This window comes from Dama dama, chromosome 12 (assembly GCF_033118175.1).
Source record: "Dama dama isolate Ldn47 chromosome 12, ASM3311817v1, whole genome shotgun sequence".
NCBI lineage: Eukaryota > Metazoa > Chordata > Mammalia > Artiodactyla > Cervidae > Dama > Dama dama.
The window spans coordinates 97440470-97456623 of NC_083692.1; the positions used below are offsets into that span (position 1 = coordinate 97440470).

Consider the following 16154-nt stretch of genomic DNA (forward strand, 5'->3'; position numbering starts at 1 on the left):
GATCTGTTTAAAAATAATTTTATATCCTTCTTTGGTAAATCATCTACCTTATGCCAATTTTTCTATTTTCTATCAGGGTTTTAGAATTTTTTCTCTCAATTTTTGGGATTCCTTCTTTATATTAGAGATTTTGGTCCTTTGTAATAAATGTTGCAAATATTTCTTCCAGTTTATCAGCTTCTTTTCACTTTGTCACCATCTTTTCTCCCATGCTATGCAGTAGCTCTTTTATTTTTATGTAATCAAATTAATCAGTCTTCTGTTGCCTCTGGAGTCTAGAAAATAGTTCACTATCTTAGGGTTTTAGAGAAATTCAAGCACATTGTGTTTTAATACTTAAGTTGTTTCGGTTTTCACATTGAGCTCTCTGATTCATTTGGAATGTAGTCTTTTGTATAATGTAAAGTTTGGAAAGAGTTTTATCTCTTTTTAAAAATGTCTATCTAGTTCTTCCATGTCATTTATCAAAAAGTACATCTTTCATGTTTCTGTTAGTTCTTGGCTAATTCTAATAATAATTATTTTTCTTGATACCATGACTGTTGATTTTTGGTTCATTTGATCTCTCCAGGATGAAAGGGATCTTAAAATCTACCACAACAATTGTTTTTCCTTTTATTTCTGGTAGGTTTGCTTCATATGCATTACTCTTTAGTGCACACAATTCATGTCAGCTTTCTCTTCAAGGATCAATTTAACATGACCATCCTTTTGTGATTTCATATTGTTTCTCTTCAATTCCATTAGTCTGAAATGAATGTTGCCATCACCGTTTTTGGTTGTTTGCACTAAACTAAATTATCCCCTGTAATTTGGGTTGTAACGTTTTTTCTATAATTTTATGTCCTTTCGAAAAAGCATATAGATGCATTTCATGTTGAACTCAATCTTAGACTCTCTATCCTTGAAGAGTGTAAATTAAACCACTGTTACTTGTCAGGCTTCGTGTTATTCTTTACTCTGGACTCCTTGCCTTGTGTTTTCTCCTTTTTGTGCTTTCTTGCTGGTTTTTTTTTGTTTCTTCCAAAATCATTTTAATGTACAGTTTTCTAATCATCAAGGTCAAGAATGAAGACCCATGTTATACTTTTTTCTCCTTTTTATAAACAAGTTTTCATTAAATACTTTTGCAAAGGTTCTTCCTTTAAATATTTAACCTTCAAATTAAAAAAAATACTGATTTTTAACCAATTTTTAGATTCTCTTTATTATTGATACCAAAAAGATATCCTATTAATGTGACTATTTGTAGAAAAAAGCAGGAACAGGAATCTCACAAAGATATAAAGGACTCCACACTGCAGCTATAGACCAATTGCTAGAAATTATTATTTTTTTTTTTAGCTTTTTTTTCCCCACTGCAACCTGATTTAAGAGCAATAACACCTTTGTTGTCAGTGTTCTCTGTTAAGTGAATTATAATCCCCAAACTCCCTGGACTTATTTTAGAACATATACAAGTAGTATTAACATTAAGCTTTTAAAGAAAGAAAGAAAATGAAAAGTGGCCCATTGCAGTTGTATTTAAGGAATTTCAACCTTTCCCCACAGTGGATATTATTTCCCCTGCAAACTCAAAAATAAAAATATTGACTCACTTAAAGTCTTTATCGAGGGATTGTCAGTTTTCTCTCTGGGACACTGTGATTTTATCCAAGAGAAAGGCTAACTTTGAGCTTATATTCCAGAAGGCCACGAAATTATCAATGTTTGACCTAACAGTTGCATTTATTAACAGTAAATGAATGAAAGTGAGAATGAATGAGAAAGAGGGGCGATGGGTGACGTGTAATCACATGATATGGGCAAAAACTGAAGAGACAGGATGCATCTACTCTAGTCTCCTTAAAGGGATGGTTATTGGCATGGTGAAAACGGTGGGCTTTGAGACAGAAAAACGCAGACTTATTTTTTAAATATTCATTAATTTGGCAGAACCAGGTTTTTGCTGTGGCGTGTGGGATCTTGAGTTGCAGAGTATGAGGTCTTTGCTGTAGCCTGTGGGATCTAGTTCCCTGACCAGGGGTTGGACCCTGACCCCCTGCGTTTGGAGCGCAGAGTCTTAGTCACTGGACCACTAGGGAAATCCCAGAATAATGTAGGTTTGGTAAAGAACCTGCCTGCCAAGGCAGGAGATATAAGAGACGTGGGTTCGATCGCTGGGTTGGGAAGATCCTCTGGAGGAGGAAATGGCAACCCACTCCAGTGTTCTTGCCTGGAGAAGCCCATGGACAGAGGAGCCTGGTGGGCTATGGTCCACGGGGTCACAAAGAGTCGGACACGACTGAGCGACGAACACTACTACTACTGGAACGTTATGACCACAGGTTGTTAGATTTTTGTGGTGCGTTGTGCCAAATGTCTTCTTCCTAAAGCATTTTCAATTCTTCCTTTACAGTGAAGATACTGTTGTTGTTGTTCAGCTGCTCATCTGTGCCTGGTTCTTTGCGACCCCAAGGACTATAGCATACCAGGCTTCCTTGTCCTTCTCTGTCTCTCAGAGTTTGCTCAGACTCATGTCCATTGAGGTGGTGATGCCATCCAGCCATCTCATCCTCTGTCATCCCCTTCTCCTTCTGCCCTCAATCTTTCCCAACATCAGGGTCTTTTCTGATGAGCCGGCTCTTCGCATCAGGTGGCCAAAGTGTTGGAGCTTCAGCTTCAGCATCAGTCCTTCCTATGAACATTCAGGGTTGATTTCTTTGGGGGTTGACAGAAGATACTGATGGTACGTCATTTCAGTGTCATATCCCATCTCTCACCTTCCATCTGAGGAGGGCTGATGGCCACAGTCTCACAAGTATGTACAGTGCTGGCCTGTGTGACTAAGGACTCAGGAAACTGCCCAGTTTCAGCAGAGGTGGTGGGCACCTTTGCCTCAGGACATGGGTGACCACCAGGCTGTTCCATGACCTGTTTGAATCCCTTGTCACTCACAGCCACAAAACATCCCACAGTGCATGTGCATTTTCCCTGAGTGAAAGTCCTCAAATATTTCCATTCATTTACCTTGGATGAAGGTACTAAGTTTCACTGTCCCCCATATATATATATACACACACATATATATATATATATATATATACACACACATACATATATATATTTATAAATATACATTTGTATATTTACTATTATTTTTTTTAGGTGTTAGGATTAACAAGAAATATCTTGTTTCCAGATTTTTCTTATTTTGGCTAGGGTAGGTGACCTCAGGGAAATTGACAACTGAATAATTGGGCTCTGGCAAGAGGCCAGAGCTGCTTCCCTAACAAGGAGTAGAGGAGGCAAGTTACTAAGAAAGTAGGAGCTGGGAGAGAAGGAAATTCTCTGTTCAGCTTTACACTTGCTGCAGTCTGCAGACCACTGCCTCCCTCACACTCAGCCTTTATCTGGATCTGAAGCTGAGCAAGCTCCAATCCAGAGGTTCATGAGCAGTCCCACAGTTTCTAACTCCTCTTGTAGCTGCTCCCCAACCCCAGTACCATGTGGGAACACCAAGAACATTGGGTCAGAGGAAAACCTGTAAGTGGAGAAAAGGACAGGTCTGGGGGGAAAAAATTCAAAGTATTACTAACAACTCGAAATAAGCAATACCTGTGATATGTTTTCTATTTCTGGGTTCACTGACTTGTAACATATTTAATACAGTAAGTTTTAGAAAGCATCACTGCCAGGGCTTTTGTCTCTTCGTCCCCTGGCCTAGGAAACTGAAATACAGCATGCCCATCAGGACCTCCTACAATAGTGACAGCAAGCAGAGTGCTCCTCATGTCATACCTTTTGACGCTCCAAGCCTCACGTCTTCCAGGACACTATCAGTTAAACAACCAGTTTGATAATTTTCTCTGAATAGATTGACTTGACAATTTTGCTAGAATGCACACCCTGTTTCCGGCAGGGGGGCCGGGGGGTGGGTTACACAGACAGGGAGAAGTATGTTTAGGCTCCTGAACTAAAGCATGGCTTTGGTCCAAGTCTTGGTTGACCCTACCAGCACACCCCTGATCAAGTATTCCAAGTCCTAAGCCCAAGGCACAAGCACTGTCTACGTTTCTGGATAATATTTATGAAGAGATTCTGTGGGAAGGTAAGAAGAAGAAAGAATAGGACAGAACCACAAAAAGCATATATACACACACACACACACACACACACACACACCTGTTGGTATTCTAGGACTGGGATTCCCAGGTGGTGTAAGTGGTAAAGAATCTGCCTGTAAGGAAGGAGACACAAGAGACATGGTTGAATCCCTGGGTTGGGAAGATCTCCCGAGTAGGAAATGTCAACCCACTCCATTATTTCTTGCCTGGAAAACTCCATAGGCAAAGGAGCCTGGTGGGTTACAGTCCATGGGGTCGCAAAGAGTCAGACACAACTCAGCAAGCACACACACACAGACACACATTCTAGGATCACTTAAAAAAAAGAGTTACAGGATCAGGAAGCCAATAAATGAATCCATAGTCCAGTAACTTTAAGAATTAATTAGGTGAGTGGAAGAATTCATAACCTCTACTATGAGGTATTAAAAGTTAAAAAGATAGGCAATGGGATGTTTGATATTTGTTGCATTATATTGGAAATAACATTAAAAAATGCCTACCATCATTTGTTAAGATAGATGCTAGGATTTACAGAGCTCCGCTGATATCTGTGTCTTTTTCTACTCATTTTGTAGATGAGAAAATGGGAAAAAGGAGGCTCAGAATGATTAAGGGTGTTCAAGTACATAGAACTAGCAAGAATTCAGTTCCAAACCCAATTCTGATTTTTAACCTCCTCTTTCCAGTTTTTCATTCTACTTCTCAAGGCTGGGCAAAGTTGAAAAACAAAGCTGTAAAACTTCAATCCATCTCTCAAGATTTGAATGCAACCCAACCAACAGATTTTTATCCTAATTTCCATATTGTTTTGGAATAGAATTATTTGACTGTTGCAGATGCTTTGATGGAGAGACTCTGGCAAAACAGTTGCCAGTGGAGGTGACATTAGGAAGAAAGCATATAAAATTTTCTAGATCCTGTTGACTTTGGTTGATGATTTTTTAAGAGCATGGAATCTTCTTTCTAGTGGCTAACTCATGACACTGTGTATAAGTAGGGGAAATGAAGAAAAGTATTGAGGAAGGTGGTGCCATTGTAATTCACAATGATCGGTGGTGGTTGTATGTTCTGCTACTGGCTGTAGAGAAGAGAGGCTAGGGTGTGGTAGGTTGAAGTGTAACACACTCAGTTGTCATTAGAAAGCAAGTCATAAAGCTCAGCAAAGATTGGTTATCTAAGGTCTCCTCAGAGGATCTTGCTTCATGTTCAGTGCCATGTGGGGAAAGGCTTGATGACATCGGGTAGAGTTATGTTCATTCAACAAATCATTGACCACAAATTCTATGCAATAGATGGGTTCTCGCCTCCTCTTCCAAATTGTGGATATTTGGTATTATTTAAAATACAGAAACAAAAGACCATACACTGTTGTTTAATCATGACTGGTATGCATATACTTTGGATAAAGAAACAGGAAAAGATGAATTAAATGACATCCTCCATGAGGGACAATTAATGCAGCAGGTGAATAAACACCAGGCAATGAAATCTAAATTAAAACTCATGTCTCTGCTCTCTTCTTCAAAAAGAGGAACAATATATTATTTTTGCCCTTATCTTCTAGTATTCTGGGATGGTGGTGCTAATTGACCAGTAAAATGATAATTAAGCTTAATTATCTGTTGTTATGGTTTTCAGTCACAGAGGTAGACTAGATAAGAACTAACTGCAAGAATCACAAGAATTAATCATTTTTTTCACAGTTTCTCTCTTCCTTATATCCAGTGTTTATTACCAAATACTTGATGTATTTTTGTATGTTACCCAAAATAAACTTTTCTTCATTCATGAAGTAAAAATCCTATTGGAGTAGGAATATTAAGTTCATTTAACTCAGCAGTTTGTTCCTATAAGTCATACTTTAATAGTTTTACTTATTTGCAAGCCTTGTCTTCATTCTACACTGAAATATATAAGGTGTGTGAAAGAGCTTTATTTTCAGTCACTCTGGATAAGTAATAAATGGTAAGTGATTCTCATGCACTCTGAAGTAATCATACTTTTATGTCCTTGATCTTGAATGGAAACGTTGGAATTTTTGCATCAATTACAGAAAATAGTTATGAAAGTGATTTTATTCATTGAGTTACGCAAGCTGATGAATGTATAGCTCCAGTTTTGTGTTAAGAAAAACACTTGGAGGCTGTCTCAGAAGGCAGACACCAAAGGGTGTTGTGTAGAATCAAGGGGAAGAGGGCAAAGGCAGATTTCTCTGAAAATGAAGGAGTCTTTTTTAGGTGTAAGCCACCCCAAGAGGGTTGGTTTCAGAGCTGTCCAAATGAAGTCTTATTTTTATCATGTTACCCCTGCCAGCTCTTCCCAGACTCTAGAGACTACCATGTTAGGGAAATCCAAACTGCTATTACCTCAAAGGTGGTTTTTCCAAACCCACTGCACTTTTAGAGTAATTCTGGAAAGAGATGTATTTGCACCAATAAATATTGTGTTCCTTTTCACAGAAACTGATCTTAACAGCCGTGAAACAAGCATGCTAAAACTTTTGAAATTTAGCAGACGCCACTCACTTCCCAGTACCCACAGACCAAGAGTACAGACCGACCATTTGCTAGAGTTATGCTCATTTATGCTAATTATGCTATTGGGAGCTATGCAACCACACGTGTATATGAACATGTATGTGTATAATCCAAGCAGAGTGAATCTTGGGCCTCTCATAATAAATCCATGGGGAAAGATGAAATAAGCAGTTTACATCTAAAATTCTGCACCATTAACTGATAGACAGTGATGTACCCTGATACTTTCTTCAAGCAAATTTGCTGGTAAACTAGGAATAAAATAATTCTTGATAGCATCAGTGTCCCTAGTTCATATTATAGGTTTTGATGTAACAGTCTCACTTTCCATATAAGTTGGAAACAAAATTAAATAGAAATGAGATGTGAACTCAAAGAATGGTAAGCTGGCCGGGTCAAACAGTTTTGACTATAATATTTCATAATGAGAGAAAATCTTAGTGACAAGGTATGGAGTAATTGAAAGACTTCTGCTGACTGGCCATACTTTTGGAAATAAAAGTGATCAAAGTGCATTAGATGATAATCAGTCATTTTACCTTGAAAATAATGTGAAAAGTAAGCTTTTAGAAATGTCAAGTGACCAAATATGTGCAGAAATTAACTTTTTTTTATTATATATCATATAATGTAGTAGTAAAGTCTGTTTGAAGTGCATGAATAAAAAGTTAGTGAAATTACAGGAGGAACAATCTATATAGCAATAATAGGTGCATTCCCTGTGCATCTGAAAGAAAAAAAAAAAGAGTTTTCACTCATTTTGGCCTAAAACTTAGTGTTCAGGTTCCCAGGATTCTGACATCAGAACCCGGATAACGCTGATTAGAACCATAGGGGCTTTACAATAAAAGCTAAAATATTGACCATATGATGGCAAAAAGTCTTATTTTGTGGTTAACTGATTCTCTTCTAGCTACTCTCTGATGAAGTTGGTGGCGCGGTAGAGGAGGACCGCCGCCTTCTGGACGAGGACCGGGACCGCTCAGCATCGTAGGGGACGTGCTTGTCATAGTTCTCCATCTGAGCCTCGAGGAAGTCTCTCTGCTGCTGCCTGATGGTTTGGCTTATGAGCCCAGGCAGGGCGTGGATGCTACCGATCAAAGTCTCTAACTTCGTTTCCAGGGTAACGATCCTCTTCTCAAAGTCTTCACTTCTTTCATTTAAGTCGGAAATCATGTCATACATGATGTTCTGAGTCTAGAAAACAGGATTGAGAAGAACAGAGAGACAGAGAACGAAGGTTTAATTACACTTGCCCTGGAAGCAGACTAGCCAGCTATCAGAGGTTCAGGGCTGGTCTCCTCTTGGCAACTTGGAGTGCAACAGGGGTGTCAGCTAACTGAACATGTGACCTGGCCAAACAAATTCGGTGTGTCTGTTCAATGCCAGGACTTAGAAAAGTAAGATCTTAGGAATTAATGTGATCCAGTTGCAGAAAATGGTGTGCAGTTATTGCTGGTGGTATGTCCAAGGATTTTAAGTGGTGTGCGGAGAGACAAACATGTTTTGATTTTATATTTATGTATATACTTTAAGGGCTGTTAGAAAAGCTAGCAGGTCAAATTCATTTTGTAACATGTAATACTAATTAGGGCAAGGCTGATTGTTAAAAACAAGCCAATTTTAAAGAAAAATACATGATAGTGCAGATGGTATTGGAATATAGCAGACATTTTGACTGGAATATGAATGAAGTTTAGGACAAACTGATTTGATTGAGTAATTTAGTAACTTAAAGCAATTAAAAATACCTAAATATCTTTTTGCTGCCTTATGTTCCAAATTATAGGCTCTCCTTTGGGTCAAATAGAATTTTTACAGATAACGAGCAAGAGAATAAAAGTTAGAGGAGACACTAACGTTACCAATCTACCTTGTTAGCCATGGCTTAATTAGAACTAAGTGGTTTGAAATATGGAAATGTTTTCGGTGTCCTAGTGAATTTTCCAACTGGTTTTCCTGATCAGAGGGTATTCATAACTGACTCCCAGTTATAGTTCTGGAAATAGGAGACAAGAGACAGGGAAAGAGGACTTCAGTGCAGACCAGCTCAGAACCAGACAGGGAAGAGGCTGATACAGAAAGGAAAGCTGGAGACGTTAACCTTGGCCCACTGCAGCCTTTCCCAAGCCTCAGACCTTTATGGCTAAGCCTGCTCTCCTATCATATTTCCCTCTATAATACGTGCTCTTATCCTGCTTAACAACCTCTTAGGGATGATAGACGAACTTACTGAATAAGGAAGTTGCTGTTCAGAACACAGGCAAACCTTCCTGGGTTTGGCCAGGAAGACAGTTCATTAACTCTATGTTTACCATACGGTCTTGAGACTATGTGAGACTACTCATTCAGTAAATACTAAACTCGTGGACAGTCCTGCAATAATAATAAGCATGGCACTAAAGAAGTAACTGAAAGACACAGCATCTTGCCTCACAGATAATTTTACTTCAAGAGTATATTTATTATATATAATAGCATATATTATAGTGAAATGATATATATTATATATATTATTTTCAAGTGACCTCTTTTATTTTTTCATAAAAATACCCAATTTCTTTTATCATTCAATCTAGGAGCGATAATAAGAACCTGCTCCTTCTTTGTTCACAGTGTGTCCCAGTGAGAACCACGGGTGTAAGTATTAGTTGAGCACATCTTCAGGCCTCATATATATGTGCTGCCTATATATATATATATATATATATATATATATATATAGTTAAATGAACTATACATGATCTCCTAGGGGTTCACTTCAGTTCAGTTGCCCAGTTGTGTCCGACTCTTTGCGACCCCATGGACTGCAGCACGCCAGGCCTCCCTGTCCATCACCAACTCCCGGAGTTTACCCAAACTCATGTCCACTGAGTTGGTGATGCCATCCAACCATCTCATCCTCTGTCATCCCCTTCTCCTTCCGCCTTCAATCTTTCCTAGCCTCAGGGTCTTTTCAAATGAGTCAGTTCTTCGCATCAGGTAGCCAAAGTAATGGAGTTTCAGCTTCAACATCAGTCCTTCCAATGAACACCCAGGACTGATCTTCGTTAGGATGGACTGGTTGGATCTCCTTGCAGTCCAAGGGACTCTCAAGAGTCTTCTCCAACACCACAGTTCAAAAGCATCAATTCTTCAGCACTCAGCTTTCTTTATAGTCCAACTCTCACATCCATACATGACTACTGGAAAAATCATAGCCTTAACTAGATGGACCTTTGTTGGCAAAGTAATGTCTTTGTTTTAATATGCTGTCTAGGTTGGTCATAACTTTCCTGTCAAGGAGTAAGTGTCTTTTAATTTCATGGCTGCAGTCACCATCTACAGTGATTTTGGAGCCCCCCAAAATAAAGTCTGACACTTTTATAGTTTCCCCATCTATTTGCCATGAATACACGTAAATCTTACTCGGTGGGATAAGTCACTAAATACTTCACTTCTATTTATAAGATATCAAATATTCCACTCCAACATATTTATACAGTATGTATTACTGATATACACTAAAATGAATTTAATTAATGGGACTAGGACAAATAGGTATAATTTTTGAAGAATATAATGGGGGCCTTGTAAAGGACATAGTTATTACAGCAAACAAACAGCAGAACACAGGTCTGACTGAGAACTGCCTCTTTCAAAGCATTCATGTTAACAGGCCCAACACATACATAAATGCTGTTCTAATGCCTCATTTAAAATTTAGAACATTGAAAGGAATGTTGTCATTGTTGAAAAATATTCATATTTTGAAGTGTAGTTCACTTGAGAGGAACAACCAAAATGAATCAGATAAAACATCTAATCGTGATATAAGAATTGGGGACTATTAATGTACTTTAAGAAAGTAGTGTGAAGATGTATAGATCAATGGAACAGGACAGAAAGCCTATTGTTTAAAATAGGTAAAAAAAAAATTTATTACTGAGTTCTATTTAGCCTTGAAAGTGAAACTCACTCAGTCTTGTCTGACTGTTTGCAACCCCATGGTTTACACAGTCCATGGAATTCTCCAGGCCAGAATACTGGAATGGGTAGCCTTTTCCTTCTCCAGGGGATCGTCCCAACCCAGGGATCGAACCCAGATCTCTCACATTGCAGGCGGATTCTTTACCAGCTGAGCCAGAAGGGAAGCCCATTTAGCCTTGAACCTCATAGTAAAACCCAAGACCTGGTTCTGCCCTCACAGGGATGAGACTAAGTCACATATAAGCATCCCAAAGGTATTGTCTCATACATTTATATTTATATTTCATCTCATATATTTACATTTATATTTCTAACTGAACTTCCAAATACCTGCAAGCAGGAAAGCTTTTAGAATGGGGCTGAACATGTGTAGAGGGAAAGTACACATTAAGCAAGAGTTTTAGACGAATTCTTCTAAGTTGGGCTGTCATGTCAGTATGGTCTGTTGGTTTGACTGGTTAAATAACTTTGGGTGGCCGCCTCCTGAAGTGTTACTGGTTTTTGTGCGTGATTAGTTCCAACAGGTGTGAATACGAGGGCTGAGACCCCAAGCTCACCTTTGCCAGGTCCACCAAAGTGTTTGCTTGGTCGTTCAGTTTCCTCTGCTCCATTTTTACACTTCTTAATCTAAAAGACAGAATCTGAAGTCAGAATTTTTTTTTTTTTTCCTTTTCTGCGACTATCATAAGCCTTCCAAAGAGCATGCACAAAATTGACAAGAGCAAATAACTGCATGGATAATGCCTTGAATATTTGGGGGTAAAGTCCCAATTGGTTATGTATCTGGTACAATGAGAAGCATGCTTCCCCAACACCGCAAAAAGGAAGGGAGAGAGAGAGAGTAAGAGATAAGGTGTCCTTAGGACAACTGTTTACCAGGGAGTCAAAGTTGAATTGAGAAAGGCTCATAAGGATTTAACCATATGAGAAAAGCCAAAACATTCCTTAAAGCCCCAGTATCGTGACAAATAGACATAGGAAGAAATATGCAAAGCAACTGGGATCTTATCAGTGTTGGCGCAGGAGCACCTTCCTATGTCTACGTGACTAGATACAGGTGTTAGCCCTGTTTAGTCTGAAATGGATTGGGTTAGGTATTTGAACCTGATGAAACACAGTGATAAGTGAGATTCTCATTAGCAACAAGAAAACTTTTATTCAACCAGCAGCAAGATAACTCAAAACACATAATTCTCTTATTCTTCATTGTATTTATTTCACTTGACTTTTACACTGCCACTGAATTTGAAGGGAAGCCAGACCATTTCCTTGGGAGAATTTCCCTTCATTTTTTATTGTAGATAAAAGTCACAGGACAATTAGAGTGTCTGACAGATGGTCTCTCTTCTACTCGTAAAGTTACTTTTAGAAACTTTTAAATAACATTGAGTATATCTGATTGACAGTCATAAAACCTTTTTTCTAAAAAAATTCTGAATGAGTACCTACTATGCTGTAACTTAGTGACAATAATATTTCAACAAATATTTATTCAGTGCTCATTACTTAGCAAGAAATTAAGATTTTCCAACCAGAGAAAGGCAGTCTATTGCTCTTTAAGTCAACAATTCAAAGCTATGCTCCAAGAGAAGCAGGTCTCTCTGAGCTACTTCATGAAAACCCATGCTAACCTTATTACTCTGGTGACAAGTCATTTTACAAAGTATAGTGTTAATGCTGGAGAATGTATTCTTGATTATTTCCCAATTTAAATGAAAGGTAATTGGCTAGAAGGGATACAAAAATTCACAGGGCAAGATTTTACTGCCAGGGAGATTTCTGCAACACATGTTCACAATGCTCAGTGATTTTTTTCCGAAATATGGATCTTCAATATGCCACCAAATCTGTCCATAGTGAAAAGACAGCTCCTCCTGCCAGTGAGCGTTTAAGTGACACCTGCTTCCAACACGATCTTTACCAGTCTCAAACAGGTTAAGGTCAGATCTTGTGATTGTGACTATGTGTTTCTTTATTAGACTCGGAACTAATTTAACTGGCTCCTGTTTATGCTATTATAGTAATAGAATATGTTTTAGTCTAAAAGAAATTTACAAACACATATTTAAATCTAATATGTTGTTGAGAAATGTTTCTCTAAGTACTGAAAAGGGTTGCAGTTCTTGATGTGTGCCTTTTAAAAAGAGTGAAAAAAAACCCCAAACACAAGCAAACCAACTTTAAACAGGTGTGGGTCATTCTCGAGAAATGTGTTAGAGAAAATAACAGTGTCAGACAAGGACTCTATGCTTCTCGGCCCTAACCTGACATTCAGTTTCTTTGTGTGTGAAAAGAAGAGGGTTAGATTGGGATTTTCTTTCTGAAGGGCTGGATTTATACCAACGGAGGTGTTCTAGATGACTAAGTGATACTCAAGCAAGACATTAAAGAACACTAAAACAGATGGAGAGAGAGTTATTCCCTTCAATTCTCTTCCAATTCTTGAATTATTATAAGAAAAATCTCCCGGGCTAGTCTTATCCTGTTTTTATCTCCTAACACCTGCTCTTCCCGTTTTTTTTTTTTTTTTAAGAGGGAGCAGAATCTCAGCTCAGAGCTCTCTGCAGGCAACAGCTTGTGGCTTGAGTTCAATACCAGTGGCTTAGTTGTCAACCAATTTACTGTTCTCTCTCTCTCCTTGCTGGGAGTGACATATTTTTAAATCCATTTATGACAGGGATTTATATCAAGCTTTCTTTTCAGATTTAGGGCAGTCATAGCAGAGTTGGCACATGAATGACTCGAAGTTTGGGGCCACCGGATGGGAGGTCTCTAGCATCGGGTCAGGACAGCACAGTTCTGAGCTCTGCCAGCCTGCTAGCAGGGCCAGTGCTGGGCCCCTGGCTGAGGCGGGTCTTCCCCCTTCCACACAACATACTTCTCTTGGCTAACTCTAGTATGCCTCTGACAGTAGAATTTTGCCCATTTCATTTTCTGCTAATCTGGAAAGCTGATGTAGAGTAGGCTTGAACTTAAATCATCTTGCCGTGTTGCCACTTAGACTGCCTGTAAAGCAGAATTGGTACAAAAAGCCTATGTAAGCTGCAGCTGCCAGAATAAAAGGTAACATGCAGGTGTGCATTTTATTTCTCCCCCCACCCAAAAAGAAGAATAAGAAACATATGTTGATTTCTTCCTTGTGAACTTCACTTATCACAGGAAAATATCATGATTTCGGAACACATTTCCACAGCAGCAATCAGACTACTAAAATTCACAATAAAGGGTCCGCTTGGATGCATGCAGCCGGTAGGAAATTCTGCGAATGCTGAAAGGAGCGGCTCACACAACTTACTTCCGCGCTCTATGTTTCATTTTGTTGAAATAAAAAGACAAAACAAAAGAAAAGAAACTGTAAAATATTCTGGAACAAAATAACACAGAGTGGTGTTCAGTGTGCACAGGGGGCTCGATTCGTTAGCTGGAAGGTCCTGTTAAGATTCTGCAGGATTTGGGCATATTGATCAGAGAGAAACACTATTCCGTTATGTCATCACCCTTCTGCATTGCTACTGTACTCCCCAACCTGAAAGCATATAGCTTCCTCCAGAACTAGAGCTCGGAAGGAAGAACTTGGATCAAGTTATCTTGGCCTCTTTGAAACGTGACATTCAAGTAAAATAGGAGATGTTTTTGCCTAGTGTGAATAGGATATAGTTAAATGGATACTACTCTAAAGAACAGGATTACACTTTTTTTGGAGGGGGTACATCTTTTCCAAGTCGGGGCTATTGGGAAGCCTTGTTTTCTGAAAGGTGGGTAATCTAACACTCTCTGTTATAGAAATTATTGGATTTTGTGACTTTGAGACAAGTGCATGTTAACTGATGAGTCTCTAACTGAGACTTAAGAATGAGAAGCTGTAAAGTTGATACCAGAGAAAGTGGTAAAAGTTACAGAAACAGAATGCTTCATGCACTAAGTGACGATCCCCAAAGACAGACAGGGTCCTAAAAAGAGGACACAGGCCTGCAGAGTTAGGCATCCATCGGAGACTAGAAAGTCCTGTGTCTGGGATAGAGGCCGTGAGGCTTGGGAAAGAGAAGGACAGCTGAGACAGAGGAGGCTGGTAGAGGGGACAGAGCTCCTGCAAAGCTCTCAGGACAAATCAGAGGAGAGCAGAGGCCAGGAGAGCTCTAGTAAATGAATGGGTACATTTTCCCTCAACTGGCAAGATCCAGTTTCCCCTGCTACTGATGGACGAGGCTGGGCAGTGAAGGCAGTAAAGGCCATGCCCGTAGGAATCGAGCCCTATGTGCTTTCCTTTGTGACTTCACTCACTAAGTTCAAATGAAAGGTAATTATGCATAATTAGAATAATCTAGCCCCACCCAGCCCATCTACTTTTCACAAAGTTGTAAGGACCCTCCCACCTCAAAGGAAACCCCATACTCCCAAGACTAGTTTACAAAACAATTTATCTTTGAGTTGCTTGAAGCTCATTTGCTTTAGAAGTACACACAGCTACAGAAGAAACAATGAGAAATGTCTGAAAGAAGCAGAAGAATCACGTGTGGCTTCCTCTGCCCAAAGGCAGCATGCTGAAAGACACATGACACCTACACCATGAAACCCTTTACCTCAGGTCAGCACGTCTTGTTGCAATACACCAATTGGTTAGGAACAGCTTTTATACTTAGTTTCCCCAAATATTTTTTTGCCTTTTTATTATAGAAATTTTCAAACCTACAGCAAAGTTGAAAAAATTTTACAATGAATATCCCTAAGTTGTCCCCCAACGTTTTGAGTGTGAATGTATTCTGAGCTTAAGAGGTCTATGACAAACTTATATAAATATATAAATAACCACCACTTATACATGACTTCAGAATTATGAGGAAAACTATCAAAGCGTTTATTTGTTTCAGTTCTATGAAAGTTTATCAATGCCATCAAAGGCAAGTGTCACATTTCATTATATACTGAAGACACAGTACACTAGCAGGAAGGGATACTAACATAATCCCAGAGGAAATGGGATGTGTGATTGCTGAACCCAAAGACTGACCCATGGGCTCAATTCCACGTCACCTCTCATCCTTTCAGCCAGGACACTACATCGTCTCACAACCACAAAGGTATGTTTTCTTTTTAATAGATCCGAACAAAATAGGTTAGCATCGAAACGTCCAAGTACAAAGAAAGAATTCTCCGCAGTATACCATGGGCACCTCTTGTATGAATGCTGAGGTTACTGTGTTGTTTGGTTTGGGGGGGCATGTAGGAACGATCACTCTAAGGAAAGTTTACCAGGTGACTCTTGAGGGGGAGGTGAAAGCTTAGCATCCCTCAGGGGACCTACTCTCTTAGGTCTAAGCTTCAAGAAATCAAGATGTGGAGGTAAGCAGTCCAGGTGTGGTACCTAGCTTTAAAGGCAGCTATGACTCTAGGAAGCAAGCTCCGGCTCCTGAGCTGGGTCTCATACAATGTTCCTCTCTTTCACTTTTACTCTTCCCCAGATTTGGAAAGAGTACTTTCTTAACATTCTTCTCTTTGTAATGCGGAAAATGCATAGTTGTGTGTGTCCAGTCAAGTCACA

The 16154-nt window shown here is 39.2% G+C and overlaps 1 protein-coding gene across 2 annotated transcripts in view; it reads right to left on the reverse strand.

Annotated features, from left to right (window-relative positions):
- Positions 1-7293: 7293 nt before the first annotated feature.
- The window catches only part of KCNN2 (potassium calcium-activated channel subfamily N member 2), a 482890-nt gene continuing 474029 nt past the window's right edge, over positions 7294-16154 (reverse strand). For both annotated transcript variants that reach the window (XM_061158525.1, XM_061158526.1), the window contains exons 10-11: positions 11173-11242; positions 7294-7843 (exon numbers count right to left, since the gene is read on the reverse strand). In XM_061158525.1, the coding sequence (XP_061014508.1) occupies positions 7556-7843; positions 11173-11242 (358 nt within the window). In that variant the 3' untranslated portion in view covers positions 7294-7555. The remainder of the gene's footprint in view (positions 7844-11172; positions 11243-16154) is intronic.